The sequence below is a fragment of the Loxodonta africana genome, chromosome 19 (assembly GCF_030014295.1).
Source record: "Loxodonta africana isolate mLoxAfr1 chromosome 19, mLoxAfr1.hap2, whole genome shotgun sequence".
Lineage (NCBI taxonomy): Eukaryota > Metazoa > Chordata > Mammalia > Proboscidea > Elephantidae > Loxodonta > Loxodonta africana.
The window spans coordinates 17356888-17378005 of record NC_087360.1 but is presented as its reverse complement, the minus strand read 5'-3'; the positions used below and the strand labels follow the sequence as shown (position 1 = coordinate 17378005).

The 21118-nt window shown below is 41.4% G+C and overlaps 1 protein-coding gene across 3 annotated transcripts in view; it reads right to left on the bottom strand.

The window, feature by feature from the left end:
• BICDL1 (BICD family like cargo adaptor 1) overlaps nt 1–20865 on the bottom strand; it is an 81950-nt gene extending 61085 nt beyond the window's left edge. For all 3 annotated transcript variants that reach the window (XR_010318588.1, XM_064272273.1, XM_003419263.4), the window contains exons 1-2: nt 20431–20865; nt 13193–13408 (exon numbers count right to left, since the gene is read on the bottom strand). Coding sequence is in view for 2 of the 3 variants with exons in the window: in XM_064272273.1 (XP_064128343.1) it covers nt 13193–13408; nt 20431–20865 (651 nt within the window). In the remaining variant the exon portion in view is untranslated. The remainder of the gene's footprint in view (nt 1–13192; nt 13409–20430) is intronic.
• Between the last annotated feature and the right edge of the window lie 253 nt (nt 20866–21118).

The window sequence follows — 21118 nt, the reverse complement described above, 5'->3', positions numbered from 1 at the left end:
ACAATGTAAAAAGCTGGAACCTAGCAACCTATGACGAGAGGTGTGTGTAAGGGGAATTCTTCCAGTTCTGCAAATGACAAACACGCAATGCTGAATGCGACTAATCGTACGAGGGCAACGTGGAAAACTTGACTCATCTGTACAGCGTTGGGGAATGTCAACCTCATAAAACCTTAATACTATGATGCATGCTTTTAAACAGGAAAAGCACATAAACACCTCCTCACTGCCCACATCGTCAGTTGTGCGGAGGGAAAGTACTTTATGTATTATGACTGGAATGGAAAATAAATTTTGTTGTGGCACCAATCATCTTCACCTTTATTTCTAATCTGCAGAGGCAGTGAATCTGGGTGAGAGGAGAAGCCGCCCCGGGCCCAGAGGAGGAATATGTTCTGCATGCAGAGAAGGCACTATTACAAAGCTACTCTTCTCACAATATACCAAATAAAGAGAGGATTTTCCCTCTTAAGAATTTCCTTTCTAATAGAGACCACATACACACAAAGGGACTTTTGAAGAGTAAAGAAACCTTCTAGTTCAATGATCTTGTTTTACTGACAAAGAAACTGAGACCCAGTTGTTGTTGTTAGTTGCTGTCCAGTCATGTCCAACTCATAGAGACCCTATGTACAACAGAACAAAACACTGCCCGGTCCTTCACCAGCTTCACAATCATTGCTATGTTTGAACCCACTGTTGCAGACACTGTGTCATTCCATCTTGTTGAGGGTCTTCTTTTTTTGCTGACCCTCTACTTTACCAAGCATGATGTCCTTCTCCAAGGACTGGTATGTGGTGAAATGAATTAACTTAATATGGCCCTTTTAGCCATGGTCTTTGTGACTCACACAAAACGAATGAGTGGAACTATGCAAATAAGGTATATGGAACCTGTGACGGTTGGGGTTGTGTCATCTTGGCTAGGCCATGATTCCCAGTATTGTGTGGTTGTCTCTCCATTTTATGTGTTGTGGATCTTGACCCCTACATGTTGATGAGTTAGGACTGGCATAAGGTGTGTTTTGGGTCACAGCTTTGCAGGAGGGCGTGACTCAAGCCACATCCTTACTAAAGGTACATCCTTTCCTGGGGTGTGGCCTGCATCTAAGATATATGTGTGCGTCCTGGCGAGGCTCTATCTCTCTGCATCTGGATCCCGCATACAGTGATCAACTGACCTCCCGAGAGGTCTGCTGTATGACCTGGCGATTCTGGGGTTCACCAGCCTCCACAGGCTCTTGGACTGGTGGCTTATCATGTGACCTAATTCGCCGGCTTCTGCAGCCTTGTGAACCAGCAGCCTGTGGTCCAAACTGCCAGTTTGGGTTCGTCAGCTCCTGCAGCTGCATGGGTCAGGAGAAGACTATGCCTGACCCATGAATTTGACACTTGGCAGCCTCCACAACCATGTGAGCCATTTCCTTTATATGGTTTGTGAGTTCTGTGAGACACTGCAGCAGATTAGGGAACCCAAGGATGGGAAGAAGAGTACTGAGGGGAGAGGAAGGAGCTGATGTTAGAGGTGATGGAGTGGTACAGCAGCTTGGAAGAGCTGGACATTTGGGACATCTTTAACCTCACAGGAACCAGCTTTGTGCTGATCCTTATAAAAGAAATTATTTCATTTATGGTTCCTCCTGATAACATGTCCAAAGTATATGAGACGAAGTCTTGCCATCCTTGCTTCTAAGGAGCATTCTGGTTGTTCTTCCAAGACAGATTTGTTCATTCTTCTGGCAGTCCATGGTATATTCTATATTCTTTGCCAACACAGTAATTCAAAGGCATCAATTCTTCTTTGGTCTTCCTTATTTATTGTCCAGCTTTTGCATACATATGAAAAAAAAAAATTTTTTTTTTTTTTGAGGCGATTAAAAATACCATGGGTTGGGTCAGGTGCACCTTAGTCCTCAAACTGGCGTCTTTGCTTTTTAACACCTTAAAGAGGTCTTTTGTAGCAGATTTGCCCAATGCAATACGTCATTTGATTTCTTGACTGCTGCTTCCATGGGTGTTGACTGTGGATCCAGTAAAATGAAATCTTTGACAATTTCTGAGACCCAGAGTAAAGATTTATTCAAGGTCACGTTAGTGACAGAGCATGGGCTAGAACTTAGGTCTTCTGTCTTTCAATTAAAACACTACACTAATTTTTTTTTTCATGTTTAAACCTGAATACCTGTTTGGGCTTCATGGGAATGAAAAACAAATTTGTATTATGTAAAGCCATTGAAATTTTAGAGTCTGTTGATAAATTAGTGTTACTTTACCTAATATAACCATGAATGCGACTATCCTACCCCAAAGCACCACATTTTTTATTTTGAGGATTCTGGACCAGGTTACAACTTCAAAGGAATTTATCCAAATCTGAGATTATCAGAGACACTGCCTGAGTACAAAAAGACCAAGCAGCTTCTTCAGTTGGGAGAAAATGGTGTATGTGTACCAGAAAAAAAAAAAAAAAAGGTGGTATTGTTACAACTATGTCTGCCGTGCAATCTTACCTATTTAGAATTAAAAGGATCTTAGCAATTAGTCATTACAACCCCTTCAGAAAACTGAAGCCCAGAAAAGGAAATACTCTGGCTCAAGTCATGCTGCAAGTTAGCCATAGAACCTAATCCAGAACCCAGTCTGCCTCTGAGTCCAGGACTCTTTCTACTGACACTGTTATGGCTGAGAATTGCTAACTGATCACCAACCCATTTCTTCTTCTGGAGCACAAACCTAGCCTATGTTTCTCTTGTGTCTGAGTGTGGCCTTCTGATCAGTGAAGGAGTGGAAGTGATGTGCATCATTTCCAGCCACTGAAGTTTAAAAGCCACCAGCTGAAGATGGCAAGAGATGGCTGGATCACTGAACCATTGCTTTAAATGAGGGCCACTCACCAACCAGCAATATCAGTTTTTAACTCCTCTGTTAAACCACCACCGTTTGGGGGTTATCTGTTACAGAAAACCATAACTAGAGTTATCCTTCTACAAATACTGAATACCATCCATCCCTTTGTTTCTTTCCTCATCAGTTTTATAATGTTCACTCCTAAAGAGGTGGCCTGTTTTACTTGTCAAGCCAGTGAAAGCCACACTGCATAGCAGAAATAGCAAAGGATGGAACTGTAAACTTGGGCAAGTCACTGAACCTCCCTGGCTTCAGTTTTCTTAACTGTTGACAGATTAGTAATGTGAAAATAATTACTTTTTAATATACAGCTAAAAAACTACTCTTTTCAATAAAATATTAAACATGACTTCAGTATATGAAACATAAAAATGATCAGGTTGAATTGGAAATGAGAAGGGGACAGGAGTCCATCAACTTAATGTCCCCCTCAGCTCTTCCTTGCATCAATTCCTGAGGTACCTCTTGGGGACCCATGATTCCTGGGGTCATAGTTTGAGAACCACAGGTCTAAACCAATTGTTTTCCAAATTATGTGATTTTTTTTCCCTCTTTTGGCAGTAGAATTATGAAATCTTATGAGAAGTCTCAATAAATAGAACAGATAATCTTTTAATAATAGTACTTTTTTATACATTGAAATTTATAAAATGTATTTATTTATTGTTCTATAAGACCAGTGAGGCTTTTTGATGAAAACAATTCAACACTGGGGAATAAGGATGATAGCAGCAGTATTAGTATTGATATATTTTTGGATTTAGTTTTGATTTCACAGTATGGAAAAATTTTTTTTATTGACCTAGTGGAATATTTACTAATGCTGACAGCTTTTACACAATCACATAACACTCTTTAGTTAACAGAGATGGCAGGAAAAGTCTTAGGCCCATGTCACCACACAGGCAAGTTAGCCTGATAGGACAAGTTAAAGCACTGACGGTCTTAACCTGTTAAATGAGGCATCTATCACAAGACAGTGCATGATGTCTATGCTGGTAATGGTACTTAAAAGTGTTACAATTTTAAAAACAGAATCAAATCTGCAGACGCTCTGGAAGATCAACATTTTACAAACTGCTGGTCTACATGGACCAGAAGTTCTCTTTTAGCTCTAAAAAATGATATGACAGCCCTGGTTTGTTCTCTCAAATGCCAGTGAAGAGCAACAGAGACCATGCTATCAGAGTCAAAACAATACCTACCTCTGCTGATTGTATCTACTCACTGAATACACATATTTTATTTTTCAAAACAATACTATTTAGGGATCAGGACTATGGCTAACCAGCATAGGTAACAAAGAATGTGTAGTTTGATGTTAATTTTTTTTCTTTGCCAGTAAACTCCAACATTCCTACCATCTGCAACCCTTTGCCAGGTACCACATTTGGAGGCCCCACCTCACACCAGGTAGGGGCGGTTTGTTGACCTCTGCTTTCATCATTCCATTACAATACACTAAACTGGCTACAGGGACTGAGGGAACTCAGATGTCTACATCAAAGAAGGCTGACTGCTGTTGTATTATAGGAATTTAAAGAGATTAAGAAGATCTGCTCCTACAATGGAGCTACGATGGTGCAGTGGTTAAGAGCTACAGCTGCTAACAAAAGGTCAGCATTTGAATCCACCAGCCGCTCCCTGGAAACCCTACAATAGGAGCCCTGGTGATGCTACGGTTAAGTGAGTTTGTCTGCCAACCAAAATGTTGCCGGTTCGAACCCACCCAGCAGCTCCACGAGAAAAGACCTGGTGATCTGCTCCCATAAAGATTATAGCCAAGGAAACGCTATGGGGTCACTGTGAGTCAAAATCCACTCAATGGCCCCTAACAACACCAACAACACCAACAGTAATTCATCTGAATCTTGAGCCTTACAACTCCACAAATTCAGGCAAAATATGTTAGAACCTTAGACTTTCTTCCTTTGAAAAGGAAAAACAGAACTAGATACACTTGTAACGAACATATCGAACCTGAAGTCTCCTCAATCAGGCATGGCTCTCTCTGGGTAACTAAGAACAGGCTCAAATAATCACAACACAGATCTACCAATAAAAACACCCATATGCTGAAAGACTAAGCAATTACTACCCTAATGTGTTTAACCTACTAATCAGCAACAGCACCAATGTGGAGAAAGGCTGTCTTCATACAGGAGAGCTGCTCTATGCAAAAGACCCTTTTATGTTTTAGCTGATTTTTAATCCTTCTAGCATACCCTTGATACGACAGACAGAAGCTGCAAGAAATGGATCTCAAACTTTTGAATTCATTCTACCGAGTGACTCTGATGTTAAGGGGCATCCAAAACAACATCAACTAAGAAAACAAGCCAATGAGACAGTACATACACATGAGGAAGTTTCTAATTCTGACTACCCATTCTAGAAAATACACAAAAAACAATCCTGAAACCAGTGGTTAACCTGTAACTAGTGCAAGGCCTTGGGCACGTGTCAGTCAACTTCTAATCCTCAGCTTCCTCATCTGTCAAATAAAGAATAATTACTACTACTTCCATCACAGGGTGCTAAAAAGATTAGCGGAGGTCGCATACGTGAACGTCCTTTGCAAACCTAAATTATTGTTATCTGGTTGGAAAACAATCTTGTTTTTATGATGTCTTTCAAGAATAGGCTGACTAAAAATTGCTAGGCCTTTTTTTCCCCCCTAAATAATAACACACGTGTAGATAAAGAGTACTTTTAAGAAGAAAAATAATAGAGCCTACCTTCCCCCCGCCCCCCAATAAAAGCATAAAAGCCTATTCAGCAATTAAAACGACTTTGGGTGAGCAGCTGTTGTTCACAGTAATGTGTCCCAGAAACAAGGATGGCTGTCCATCACCAATAGACAGAGAAACTGTGAAACTTAGGGCCACTGCCTTCAAGTCTCTAATCCTGAGAAAGGAACCTGGGAAAAACACCATCAGGAGAAATGTGCTTCAGGAAACGTATGATGCAGATTCAGCTGCTAATTCGAAATGAGCTGTTTGAAGAAAAGGAGTCTGTTTACTTTTCAGAGGAAAATTAGCCTTTTCAGGGAAAATTAGCTTCAGCTAGTATGTATACACTGTATTCTTTGTGTGTGGATAAGACATGAGAGGCTGACTAAGGAATACAGCTCCAAACAGGCAGGAAACTAAGCACCCTGTTTGCATCAAATTCCTCCTACAGATCTCACCTCACAGGCACTCCTCAGAAGAGTGACTCCTTTATGGGCTGAGAGTGTGGGGGTGGGGAGATGGGGGTACCAAGGGAATGGGATGTGGGCATTCTGGTCTTCAGGCACTCTGAATGAGTAAATTCTTGAGTGACAACTTCTGGAAAGACCAGAAGGGGGTAGAAAATGTGGAATCAAAACCAAAAAAACCCGTTGGTGTCGAGTCAATTTTGACTTATAGCAACCCTATCTATTGATTGATATTGATATAGCATACGTAAAATAGGGAAGAAATCTAGGAAAATTTCTAGTCAGTTCCTACAAACCCTGTGTTGTTGTTAGGTGTCATCGAGTCGGTTCCAACTCATAGCAACCCTATGTACAACAGAACAAAACACTGCCCGGCCTGCGCCATCCTCACAATCATTGCTATGCTTGAGCCCACTGTTGCAGCCACTGTGTAAATCCATCTTGTTGAGGGTCTTCCTCTTTTTCACTGACCCTTTACTTTTCCAAGCATGATGTCCTTCTCCAGGGACTGGTGCCTCCTGATAACATGTCCAAAGTGAGACAAAGTCTTGCCATCTTTGCTTCTGAGGAGTATTCTGGCTGTATGTCTTTCAAGACAGATTTGTTTGTTCTTCTGGCAGTCCGTGGTATATTAAATACTCTTTGCCAACAGCATAACTCAAAGACATCAATTTTTCTTTGGTCTTCCTTATTCACCGTCTAGCTTTCGTATGCATATGAGGTGACTGAAAATACCATGTCTTGGGTCAAGTGCATCTTAGTCCTCAAAGTGATATCCTCGCTTTTCAACACTTTGAAAGAGGTTTTTAGCAGCAGATTTGCACAATGTAATATATCGTCTGATTTCCTGACTGCTGCATTCATAGGTGTTGATTGTGGATCCAAATAAACTGAAGTCCTTGACAACTTCAATATTTTCTCCATTTATCATGATAGCGCTTATTGGTCCATCTGTGAGGATTTTTGCTTTCTTTGTTGAGGTACAATCCATACTGAAGGCTGTAGTCTTTGATCTTCATCAGTAAGTGCTTCAAGTCCTCCTCACTTTCAACAAAGTTGTGTCATCTGCATAATGCAGGTTAACAAGTCTTCCTCCAATCCTGTTGCCCCATTCTTCTTCATATAGTCCAGCTTCTTGGATTATCTGCTCAGCATATGGACTGAATAAGTATGGCAAAAGGATACAATCCTGACGCATACCCTTCCTGAATTTAAACCATGCAGTATCCCTTTGTTCTGTTTGAACTACTGCCCCTTGGTCTATGTCTATGTCCTCATGAACACAATTAAGTGTTCTGGAATTTCCATTCTTTGTGATGTTATTCATAATTTGTTATGATCCACACAGTTGAATGCCTTTGCATAGTCAATAAAACACAAGTAAACATCTTTCTGGTATTCTCTGCCTTCAGCCAAGATCCATCTGACATCAGCAATGGTATTCCTTGTTCTGTGTCCTCTTCTGAAGAGGAGTGAACTTCTGGCAGTTCCCTGTTGATGTACTGCTGTAACTGCTTTTGGATGAATTTTAAAGCAAAATTTTACTTGAGTGTGACACCAGTGATGCTGTTTGATAATTTCTGCATTCTTTTGGATCACCTTTCTTTGGAATGGGCACAAATATGGGTCTCTTTCGGTTGGCTGGCCAGGAAGCTGTCTTCTGAAATTTCTAGACATAGACTAGTGAGCACTTCCAGCGCCGCATCCATTTGTCAGAACATCTCAATTGGTATTCCATCAATTCCTCATCACGGAGCCAGGGGGTGAGGGGGAGGAAAAGGTGGGACTGATACAGCATACATAAAACTATAGGGAAGAAATGTAGGCTAATTTCCTAGGCAGCTTCTACAAACCCTAAAGCTACATATTTTGGGGAAGGAGCTCCTGAATAATTTTGAAATCTTATTTCCTAGAAGCAATCAATTGTTTTTACCATTCTTTGGTCACCAGGTGCTCAAATCTGGCCCCAGTGTTTGCAAGAATCTGTGAACGGTATTTTATTAGTACAAACTGTGAAAATGCCTTCTTTTACTTTTTATTTGGTGTTTCTAACACTACTGAAATGCATTTTGGAAATAATCTCTTACTTCAACTGCTTTTCAATACCGGAAAGGCTAAATAGGAAGCTTGTGATTGTCGATATTATTATGAGCAAGAGTGTTTCCACGCTGTTCAGATCACTCCTCTGGCTTGATGCTGTACGAGCTGGCAGAAATGATTTTCCCAAGTACCTAAACTGTGCTATACAGCTGTGGCAGGTTAAACCAGTAAAAAATCACTTCAGGACTCTTTAATGTTGGGCAGAACTCTGATACCTTTGCTGCTGCTGCTGGGGAGAAAATTAGCTCGCGACTCTGGAGGTTTCTTCAGCAATGCCAGTGAAAAGCACTGCATTACGTACCAGGATTCCTCTAAATTCTCCATTTCATGCTTTACATATGGAGATATTCACCTCAGGCACCAAGCATGGCCTTCTCCTCTTTCCCAAAGCAAGCACCATTGTGTTCTTTCCACTTTTGACATACTTAGGATGATAGGTGTCTAACAAGTTCTATTAAATCCCACTGTCAATACCATCCTGGTGTTACTTTCTAATTTAGAAAGTGAATTACACTTTCTCCGAATACGTCAGCCTGAGTCTCACAAAAATGAAATTCACAGAATCTTAGGAGATAGGAGGGAACTTAGAGGGGATCTTGTGCAAATGAACAGATAAACTGGGAGAAAGTATCCCCAGGGTATATACAGCAGTGTTCCAGGGGATACTAGGTACAACCTGATCCAGCTCCTACAAGGGTCAATTTTACACAAAGATTTGTGAATAGAGATTTAACTACAAAACAGAACATTTTCCCATATATGTTAAAGCGGTCTGATCATCTATGGATTAAGATGCAAAGCTCAAATGACTTTCTGGAATAAAATAATTTTTTATTTGCTAGGTGCTCACGTGGGGTGGCTATGAGTTGAAATTGACTCGACAGCACCTAACAACAGGGACACTTCAGATTCTTCTCTTACCAAATTAGAGGATCAATGCTCGACCAGATGCAAAAATTATATACAAATGATGATGAAATGATAATTATGGTGGCTACCATTTATTAAGCACTTACTGTATGCTAGACATTATGGTTAAGCATTTCACATGTATTACTACATTTATTCCTCAGTACTATCAGGGAATAGTAATAATTGTTTCCATTACACAGAGGTGGAAACAGAGGCTTAAAAGGGAAAAAATAACTTCCCCATGTTTGCCCAGCTAGCAAAAGGCAGAGCTGGTGTTTGATCTCAGGGCTGTCTGGCTCCAGAACCTGTGAATTTAATTGCTGCCTTAGAAATTTAAAGTTGAGGCACAGAAACTCGTATCGGCCTTAAATTGGAAGATGCTTAATCAAGTCTCCTATCTTTGTCCCTCTTGTTTTCCCAGCTGTAAAATAAGAGCAATACCTATCCCTACCTTCATCACACTGAGGGTCTGAAAGCTCACGGGCTATATATGCTCATAGCATCCTATTTTAGTGCTGAAAGAGCCTCGACCACACAAAAACTTGTACATCAGTGTTCACAGCAGCATTATTCACAGTAGCCAGAAAGTGGAAAGAACATAAATGTTAATCAGCTGATGAATGGATAAACAAAATGTGGCATATCTATACAATGGACTATTCTTCAGCCATAAGAAGCAGCAAAGTATTGATATATGCTACAACATGGATGAAGGTTGATAAGTGAAAGAAGCCAGACATAAAATACCACATATTGATGATTCCATTTATGTGGAATGCCCAGAATAGTCAAATCCATAGAGACTGAAAGTAGAGTAGTAGTTGCCAGGTGCTAGGGGGCAAGGGAAACGGGGAGTGACTGCTAGTGTGTATAGAGTTTATTTTTGGGGGGAAGAAATGCCCCAAATTAGGGAGTGGTGACAGTTGCGCAACTCTGTGACTATACTAAAAACCACTGCATTGTATACTTTAAAAGACTGAGTTTCATGAAATGTGAATTATATACCAATAAAACTGTTATTATAAAAGGAAGAAGCTTGGAGACGATAGCAGTCAAAGAAAATACTACATGTAAAAATACTCTGGACAAAAACATCACAGAAACATTGTACTGCATTTTAGATATTATACAGGTCATGCTTCTAAAAACACATTGTAGCTACCACTACTGACCGCTCTGACCAGGGACACAATAGAAGGTCCTGGGTAGAATGGGGAAAAAATGTAGAACAAAGCTCAAATTCCTAAAATAAGGCTAGACCTACTGGACAGATAGAGACTAGAGAAACTTGTGAGACTATTGCCCTAAGATACCCTTTGAACTTGGAATTGAAGCTATTTCTGCAGGTCACCTTTCAGCCAAATAATAAATTGGCTTATAAAATAAACAATCTCACCTGTGAGTAATGTGTTCCCTTAAACAATTAACTCTATGAGAACAAACGGCCAACAGTTACCCAAAACCAAAGATGAGAAGGCAAGAATGGGAAAGGAAGCTAGATGAATGGAAACAGAACAAACAAAATGGAAATAATGAGAATGCTGACACACAAAAATTGTAACCAATGTCACGGAACAATGTGTATAAACAGTGTTAAAGAGGAACTTAATTTGCTGTGTAAACTTTCACTTAAAATAATAAAGTCTTACTAAAACACACACAACACATTATATACATTGTATGAAAAGCATGGCCTTCTACTACCTCTGGTGGTTGCAGTCTTGTCCTAGGACAATCTTAATTCACCTCAAAGTACTCAACTCCTCTAGTTCCTTAACACTAAGTTAATAAAACGATAATAAAATGTAACCTAAACTGGCTGCTGATAGAAACCCCAGGGGCTTGCCCTGTTTAACAAGAGAAAGGGAAAAAGGCCATGAAACACATCAAAGGCCCATATTCAAGGTCAGCGAGCATAACAAGAATCTAGATCTTGGGGAGATGTTATCCTCCTACATTCTTTTGGGAGCAGCTTATCAGGAATCAGGCAAAGGCACATCAACTATAAAGATATTGCTTTAATAAAACAACCATCAACACTGAAACAAATCTTTACCTTCACATACTTCTGAACTAAACATATTATCTCATTTCATTTCAACAGTACTTGTGTGAGGTACAAATTTTACTTCCATTGTAAAGATACGGAAAGTGAGGCACAGACAAAGTCACCCAGTGAATGAGAAGCATAGTCAAGATTCAACATGGATTCAAATTCCAAGCCCCGTGCTCTTTTGCTATGTCAGTTAGTATTTGCGTTCTCCCTTCATCTCCCTTGGCCATGCACCTTTCACCAGATCAGAAAGCAGGGTTAAGTCTGTTCTGCTCACATTATTTTGTATCGTAGACTTAAACCAAAAACCAAACCCTCTGCCTTCCAGTCATTTTCGACTTATAGTGACCCTATTAGACAGAACAGAACTGTCCCATAAGATTTCCAAGCAGCAGCTGGTGGATTCAAACTGCCGACTTTTTGGTTAGCAGCCCAGCTCCAACCACTGCACCATCAGGGCTCTATCATGGACTTTGTCTCCAAGAAATCTTAATTTTTCCTCTACTTGTTCTAGTTTGTTATATTCATTCCTTAAGTTTCCATAAAAAGAACTCTTTACCAGAGTTATTTACTAAATGTTTTTGTACAAGTGAATCAATCTAGCCAAGTCTAGCTGGTTAGTATAACCTTTCATGAATAATAAATAAAAAGACTCAAAAACCTATGAAATCTTCCAAGGATAGACATTCCCTTCCCGGTTGCTTAAAAAGGTTTTAGAATGGAGTCAGAAATGATGTTAACTGAAATGACTTCTTGAAAAACTGTCCAACTTTTGTTTCCCAACCAAACAGGGTACGGTGATTTGATTCCCTAGATGGGAAACTCTCGGGCAAGATCTTTAGCTCTGCCTTCTACCTGAATTCTCACCTTTCATGTATGTTCTGGTATCTCCCTGAAACTTCCAAGATATTTGGCATCATTTCCTCTCCCCCTCCTCATCTCCCTTCTCCTAGAGTCAACATTTACTTCACACTTACTTGTGAGGCATGCAGGTTTTCCTCAGTCTCAGAGTACCCAAAGGAAACATCTCTGGCACAAACTAGTTAAACAACTTTGTACTATGTCACCATCAAATGATTGGAAGAGCCAGGACTTTAACCATAAGCTGCTCTAGCTAAACTTTCCCGAAAACCTAAACCCTAACCATGTGGACGAGGCAGTACTTTCACAAGAACATTAGCTGTTAGATATCAGAGCAGAAGTTCTTTTTCTCTGTTAACTAAAGAGTTAGCAGTTCTATTTTTAACACATAGGAAGGGCTGAGGTACAACAGTAAACTCAGCTCTTAACTTCCAACAGTAGGTTGATTTAGAGATCAGGGCACTAACAACATTCCTGCATTTGTTAAAAAGGTATGTTCTGTGTTTAGATTAGATTTCCACCTATTCAGCTTTCAACCCCCTTCTTTGCAATGATTTTATATCCTTGACCTTGGTTAATTAATACTTCCAGGATACCACCCTATACAGCACAATTAAGAATTTTTACTTAATATGGAAATAAATAAATATAGAGACACACACCTCCTATCGCATTTAAATGACATGAAAGAATGTATGCTCACAAATGGCAACATCAACGAAAGTTATCTGCTCTAGAAATTTTCCCTACACTTTTCAGTTTAAAGATGGCAGCTTTTAATATAAGAACTGAATGTATTAAGGTAACTTTCCCAGCGACAGGCTTGCTCTAGGTAAAGGAATCACGGACTTCCAGAGCTTAAGGAACGTTAGAAATCATGAAGCACAACCCCTTCATTTTACAAATGAGAAAACTCCCAAACTGAGTGATTTGTCAAAGTCTCATATCCGGTTAACGACAAGGATTGGCCTTGGCTCCTGACTTCTAGTTCAGCACTGCTGAAGTTCTCGGTGGAAGATACTTAACTCGCTGACAACAAACCCAAAGGCAACAAGAATCAGAACTGCTGCTGCCATCCACACGCCTGGCATTTCACATAAGCTCTGTTTTAACTTGGAGAATTTTACGCCACGAATCCTCTTTTTTAACTCAGGACTCACCCTGCTGAGTTGATCCAGTAACCTCTGGTTCTGTTCGGACAGTTCTTGGACCGCCCGCGTCTTTTCTCGATCTGCTTCCCGCAGGTGAACTTGCTGCCTCTCCAACTCGTCCTGAAGCTGTTTCACATCACTCTCCAGCTCGGACACTCGCCCTTCCCATTCCCCTTCCCGGTTCTCAAATCGTCTTCTTAGTTCGTGTTTCTCTTGTTCTAAGTGCTGGATGAAAAATTTTAAAACCGTTAAAAATTCCACAGCCTTTCTTTTCTCTTTTCATACAGTCCTAACTTTTCTTTCCCTCAGTCGGCAAACAAAACAATCTGCCACATAGGACAAATGTATGTTGCCCAATTTGCAGCTATAAAAATATTCCCTTCATCCAGATGAGGGAAAGAATTTGTTTCACAAACTGAACACCACCTCTGTTGAAAACACTTTATGGTATTATGTTTACTGCCGTCCTTGGGCATGCCGTTCTAGACTCAGGCATTCCCCGGAAATTTAGCAAGTCATCTGATCAGTGGAAGAACTGTATATTTAAACAGCTAAAACGAGTCCCATAACCAAAATACTCATTATTATTTTAAGAAGGCTTCTTTCGGAACCATCTTTTATGCCTGGCATAACACCAGGCACTGAGAACCGAAGAATTTTCAGAGCTGCAAAGAACTTCAGAAATCCTTTAATCATCTCTTCTTACAAACGAGGCAACAGAGGATGAAAAAGAGGTTAAGCGTTCAAGGTCAATACTAGTAAATGGCAGAGCTGAGCTTTGTAACTAAGTTCCTTGACTCTGTTTAGTGTTCTAAGTCATAACTCAATAAATACTTGTTGCTGTCTATAAAAACAAACAAAAAACCCCCTGCTGGAGAGCCGATTTCAACTCACAGCGACCCCATAGGTCAGAGTAGAACTAGGGTTTCCAAGCAGCAGCTGGAAGAGTCTAACTGCCAACCTTTTGGTTAGCAGCCGAGCTCTTAACCACTGTACCACCAGGTACAAGTTGCTATATAGAGCGCTGTATTTCAAAATCATTAAGGTAAGCTCAGGTTCAGGCCCATTAAGCCTTGCAGATTTATTTCTGATCCATTCATTTATTCTTGAGTGGCTACTGTGGGCCAGGTACTGTCCTGGGGACACAGTCATGAACAAAATAGAAGGGGTCCTTGTCTTCATGGAGCTTTCATTCTAGAGGCGAAGACTGATCACTATTTAGTTGTGTGTGACAAATGAGATCCAGGAAAAGTACAGATGGTTTGAAGTAGCAGTTTAATAGAAAGGGATTCCTTTGGATTAAAGCAATACCATCATTTTTTTCAGTGAGATAAATATGGTGGCCTCTTTTCAGAGGCAAGTATGTTCTCCTTAAAAAAGCAAAGAATGTGTAAAAGCCAAGTCTGTATCTCAAAGAGTATATGAAGTGTAAGCTAACCTAACAATCCTCAATCTTTGGTGCCCTCAGAAAAGTTCTGGTGTAATTGTTTGAAAATAACACCCACCTGATCCCAATTGGAAACCCTGTGGCATAGTGGTTAAGTGCTAGCCAAAGGGTGGGCAGTTCGAATCCACCAGGTGCTTCTTGGAAACTATGTGTGGCAGTTCTACTCCGTCCTACAGGGTCACTATGAGTCATAATCAACTTTATATTGGGAGACCGCAATTCCTTAGACCATGATTCAGTTAAGAAGGCATGAGGCCTGGTCATCTATTTTTTTTTTTTTTTTAGTCTACAGGAAATTCTGATGCACACCCAAGGTTGATAATAAGCACTGAGGTTGTTTCAACCAGCTGAAATGAACATACAAATTTTCTCCCTCAGAGTACTCAATCATCTCTTCACCTTGGAAATAAATCTACACTCTTAATCTATCAAAGTTTCCATCTTTCAAAACATTTTTTGGAATGCTTCTTTGGAAATTCTTAAGGTCCAGTTTATAGTCAGGCAACAAAATCAGTCCCATTACTTCACATCTGAGGTTTGTTTAAAAAATGAGATTATCCGTTTTCATCCTGCCATCTTATTCCTCTGACTCTTCTCTGAAAAAGGAGCTCTGGTGGCACTGTGGTTCAAGCACTCGGCTGCTAACCAAAAGGTCAGCAGTTCAAAACTACTAGTGGCTTTGCTGGAGAAAGATGTGGCAGTCTGCTTCTATTAAGATTTACAGCCTTGCAAACCCTTTGGGTTAGCTCTGATTTGGAATCTACTCGATGGCAGTGGGTTTTTTTTTGGTTTTTGGTTGCCCTGAATAGCTTGTCAATGTTTCTTAAAGACAAATGCACCCCAAAAGATGAAAATTTACCATGACGAAGAGTAATCAAAAGAATGTGCCAGAAGATTAAAAAGGTGATCCACAATGAAAATTCTGAGCACACTAGCAAAGGCAGTATTTGCTGAAATGAACACAGAGCCTCCCAAGTAGACCACTTTCAAAGGCATAACTCATCTGGATACAGCCACTTTATTTACTGTATCTGTTTGAAAAGCACATTACTTTATAGTTATAGTCTTTTCAGCCTGTTTGGAGCACATGGGAAAGGTATGCAAGGGAGGGACTTCCACTCATCAGCGTGAGAATTCCCTGCTCTGTGCTTCCTTCATACTGCTAAACTTCCCAAAATGAGAATGTTCTAGGGATTGCAGAAACTTCAGAAAGATGGAATGCAGAAACAAATGCTAGCTGCAATCCTAAAATTGTGATCCTTTGGTTTTATTGAGTTTTCCCAAAACAAACAAAAAAAAGACTGAGCAGAAGGCAACAGCAAGAGCTCAGCAATCACTGTGTTACCGAGAGGCCAGATAAATTAGGCTTGTGTTCTAAAAGAACAGAGAGACTTCAAAATATTCAGCAAACAGCTGTTGGTGGACAGCCCAGTCAGGCAACTAAGACCATCCGCTGCACTTGGAGGGAGGAGGACAGGGTTGAGGACAGGTGGTGCTGGTCAGTCTATTCTGTCCTTCCAGTTCTACGGGCATGAGGCAAACTTCCTATTTCACGTTTCCCAGCCGTTTGAAAAAAAAAAAAAAAAAATCAAGATATTCTTATAAACAAACAAACTCCAGGCACTATGTCAGAAGTATGGAGGCCAGGCTCTGTCTATGCTTTCCCTTGTTTCTCAGGGTTCTATGGTATTTTAAATGCTAACATCAAAACCATCCAGGTCATCAAAAACAAGCAATGTCTGAGAAACTGTCATGGTCAAGGGGAGCCTACGAGATACGAAAACTAAGTGTAATGTGGTACTGTGCATGGGATCCCGGAACAGAAAAAGACAGGTAAAAGCTAAGGAAATCTGAAGGACTTTAGTTAGTAACGGAGTTCCTGGGTGGCACACATGGTTAAGTGCTCGGCTGTTAACCAAAGGGTTGGAGATTTAAGTTCATACACTGGTGCCCTGGTAGGAACTCCTGGCGATCCGCTGCTGAAAATATCTGCCACTGAAAACCCTGCCTACGGAGCACAGTTCTACTCTGACACGCATGGGGTCCGCCACGAGCTGGAGCTGACTTAGTGGAAACTGGTTTGGTTTTTCAGTTTTAGTTCATAATAATGCAGCAATATTGGCTCATTCACTCATTGTGGCAAATGAGGCATAATAGCAAAAACTGAGTCCGGGGTATCTGGGAACTCCCCATACTCTTTTTTCAATTTTTCTGTAAATCTAAAACTGTTGTAAAAAAAAAAAAAAAGTCTATTAAAAACTCCAAAAAAATTAACATCATTAGCCCACAATAAAATAGGTATTTACAGAAACGCACTTCTACAAAGGACCAAAAAAAGCAACATGGTAACCGAAAAATACAAAGAAAAAGTGCTGTTGTTTAAGTCGACCAAGCAGTGAATACAGATCAAGGCCTTGGGTTCGCTTCCCTAAATCTACCAGTGACTCCCACTAGGTAATCATTTTCATCTTAACTTTTTGCCCTCTTTAAAAAAAGGGATTAGAATTATGAGAACTGGCCTAGGAAAGGGGGAAAAAAATGTAAGAGGAAAGAGATTAACTCTGCTGTGTACACTTCCACCAAAAATACAGTAGTATTTTTTAAAAAAGAGACCATCTCTGCAGTAAGAGATAATTCACTCAGCAGCAATGGAAAAAAATGGGAATGCTGTACATTAAAAAGAAACAAACAAAAAAAACACGAAAAGAGAGTGGAGGGAGACAGCGGCTGTCTCATTAGGGGGATAGTAATTGGGAATATGTAGCAAGGTGTATATAAGTTTTTATGTGAGAGACTGACTGGATTTGTAAACTTTCACTTAAAGCACAATAAAAATTATTAAAAAAAAAGAAAAGAAAAGAAAAGGAAATATTTAACCCCTAAAGAAAAAAACTGTATAAATATAAGTTACTATTTTAGTTTAAAAACAAATGACCTGGCTGAACCTAAGTTTTAAAAGCAAAAGGGCTAATTGTAGATACAGATGAAATAAATTTAAAAAGTGCCTTTAGAACTTTAAGCATATGCAAATCTGTTTAGTAAATGAATCATAAAATATAGCCAATTCCAGGGTGAAAAAAATAGCCCAAAACTTACAGCTTTAAAATGAAATAGAATCTTCATTTTAACCTTGAGAGATGTATAGCTAAAAAACTTCTAATTCAACCCTTTGAACATTAAAGTCTTTTAAGAGAGAGAGTATGCCTTTAATGGGAATAGTATGGTGGCGTAATAGTTAACAGTTACGGCTGCTAAGCAAAAGATCATCAGTTCGAATCCACCAGCCGCTCCCTGGAAACCCTATGGAGTAGTTCTACTCTGTCCTACTGGGTCGCTATGAGTCAGAATCGACTCGACAGCAATGGGTTTTTGGCACAGGGTCAAGAACTTTACGTTTTAAATGACAAAACAGAAAATCTTGGATTCGACAGGAAGAGCTGGAGAGGTGTTCAGTATTAACTGATAAATAGGTAGAGAAGATCTTGAAAATGCTTGTTTGGTTTGAAGTTAAAAAAAATGGTAATTTCAAAACCAAGCGAGGGAGCAGATAAAACTAAAATAAAAACACTCTCACTATTTAATAGTCAAACCCCACTGTTCTCTGAGTCCACTCCTGAATTTACCTTTTGAACTGACCTGTGAAAAATGTGTTTGAGTCCACTGTCTGACAGTGTGGGAGATTATAAATACTTCTGAAAGTAAGGGCTGATTCCCTACTCGAAAATGTTCAATTTAATTGAAAAGGTAGTGGCAGTGTTAAACTTTAGAAGCTTTGTCTATGGAGACATTCTAAAATCCAGGCTGCTCAAGAAATATACTGTTAGCAAAACTCAATTACAGGTATCAAATGAAGCACTCCCATGTTAATCAGGTTTGTCACTCTCATATTAACACTAAAAGAATTCATAAGCAACCAATGGCAATATCTTTATATCTTAAAAAGTGTATTTTTAAAAACTCATGATAATTTTCAAACATACCCTAGAGGGAAGAGTATAACTGAACCCTCACGCACCCATGGCTCATTTCAACAATGATTGATATTTGGCTGTGAAAAAAAATTTTTTTTAACACTAGAGTTTGGATGCTGACCCACAGAACAGTGAAGTTTAAAAAAAAATAAATAGTTCAAGAGTTTTAAGCTATTTTCTTAATGTCTACCAAGTCAATAATTAAGTCAAAGGTAATATATTCTTTTACAGGAGAACATTTCTTGTTACAGCAGAATTTTTGAAATCTTTCCCCTTTGTTGAAGAAATGTATAAAGGTTCCACATGGAACCCAGGATGTGTGTAATTGCACACTCAGGATTGCTATGAAATCTATCACTAATCAAACCGACTGATACGATGTTCCTTTCAAGTTGGCTGTCTCTTCAATCAAGTCTCTCACTGAAAGAATTTGAAATCACAAGTATAAATCTCTGCAGGAGTACTTCTTTATGCAGTCGTGTAACTGAATCTCTTAAAAAAAAACACACACACACCCTTTTATTTCTAGATCTCTACTTCAAGTGAAAATTAAACAATTCAATTCATCAGGTTGCTTTTTGGCAGTCTACCCACAGGTTTCACAGACCACTTTTCAGAGACGTATCACAGGAGTTCATCAACTGGCAGACCTAGTTAACAGGCCAACTGAGCTACAGGGTACTCACTGGTTTCCTCCCCCACCCCGCCCCGATTTACTTTGGATATATTGTGGGACTGCAGACACTTAAATGTTATTATAGAGAAGTTTCTGAATCTACGTGCTGACTGTTGAACCAGTAGCAGTGATACTGAGCCAGACTAGGATCAACTTCAGACCTTTTATACAAGATTACTACTGTCCTCTTGTAACTAAGAATGAAAAGAACTGGTCACAACCAAACTGGGTAACAATGGTAAATCCACAGGCAGAAAAGGATAAGCTTGTCTCCACTGCCATAAATCGCCACCCCCCCCCGCCCCGCCCCTGGTTTTTTGCAAAACTAATTTTTAGAAATGCTGGCAGTCTGTACCACATTCAGGGCCCTTTTTTAGTTAAGGGCAAGAAAACAAACAGGCATAGCTCAGAATGAGCAGAAATATTACAGATACTATAAGCGGTATTGATAACAGTAGTTACACTAATGTGGTTCTCACATGTTGCATTTGACCATCCAACTGCTGGCATGAGACCCAGAACACAGAAAGCATGATTAAATACACATAAATACTGAGGTCCAAGTTAAATCCACTCCCAGCAGTCACATGTTGAGCCCTGGCATGCAGGCTCGCCTGATTTCTGCAATGGAACCCCATTTCCTAATCCCTGAGTATTTGAAGGCTATATAAAGCTCCTTGAGGGGCACTTGTTTCCCACAACTCTGAGCTGCCAGGAAGTTAAGACAAGGGCATCTGGAGGCTTTAAAGCCCAAACTGGAAAGCTTTAGGCTAACACCCTGATTAGAGATTACTTCTGGGAAAGCCTGGAGCATATTTTAAATGCTCCCCGACTTTCTCCTGTTCTGTGTGCAGACATCATCTCGGTGCTGTATAAATTAGTCATACTGTAAGCTCTATTTTAGAACTGTGTACAGTACATATATAGAACGGCCCACAGCGGTGGGAGCTGTGCATGGTCTCACTGGCTATGAGCAGGGTGGGAAAGTCGGGTGGGTTCAATGGAGGCCCTGGTCTGACAATCCGAGGTCCCCCACCCGATTCCCTCTCCAAGCGGTTTTCTGCGAGGTAGGGTGGATAAGGAAAGGCTGTCCATGGCCGGGTGAGTGCCTGGGCTCCCCTGCCTCCCACCCATCCCGGGCGGGGGTCTTCACCTCCAACTTGTCGGTCAGCTCCTTATGCATCTGCTCGTACTGCCGGCTCATGTCCTGGTTCCTCTCGAGCAGCGCCTTGCCCAGCCGGGCTGCCAACACCAGATCCTTCTCTTTCTGCCGGATCACCGACAGCAGCTCGGGATCCTGAGCGGGCGGCGACTGCGGCCCGGCCCTCTCGGCCAGAGGCCCGGGCTCGGCCTGAGGATGCTCCCCGGGGTCGCACGGCCGCTCCCCGGCCGCCAGCAGCGCCAGCTCCTCCTCTAAGGCCAGTTCCAGCTCCCCGGGGCCCCCGGGGAAGACGAGGGCGGCGGCGGCGGCGGCGGCGGGACTCCCGAGTGCGTCCCCGGCCGCGGCGGGCAGCTCCATGCAGCAGGCGCTGTCCGGCTCGGCGGGTGCTGAAGCGCGGCCGGCCAAGCCCAGGCAGAAGGCGGACATGGCCCGCGCGCGCGGAGCCCGCAGCGGTGCAGCCCGGCCGGCGCGCGCCAGGCTGCAGGGGGAGGGGCCGCCGCGCCGCCCCGCGCCCGGCGCCTCGCCTCGCGCCGCGGCACGCGCTCCCCGGTCCCCGCGAGCCCTGGGCGCGGCGCGCGCCGGCCGGCCGCCCCTCCCCCGCCCGGCGGCACGCGCCCCTCCCCGCCCCCGGCTCCGCGGCGCGGCCGCTGGGGGAGAAGAGGCGAAGGGTGTGGGTAGG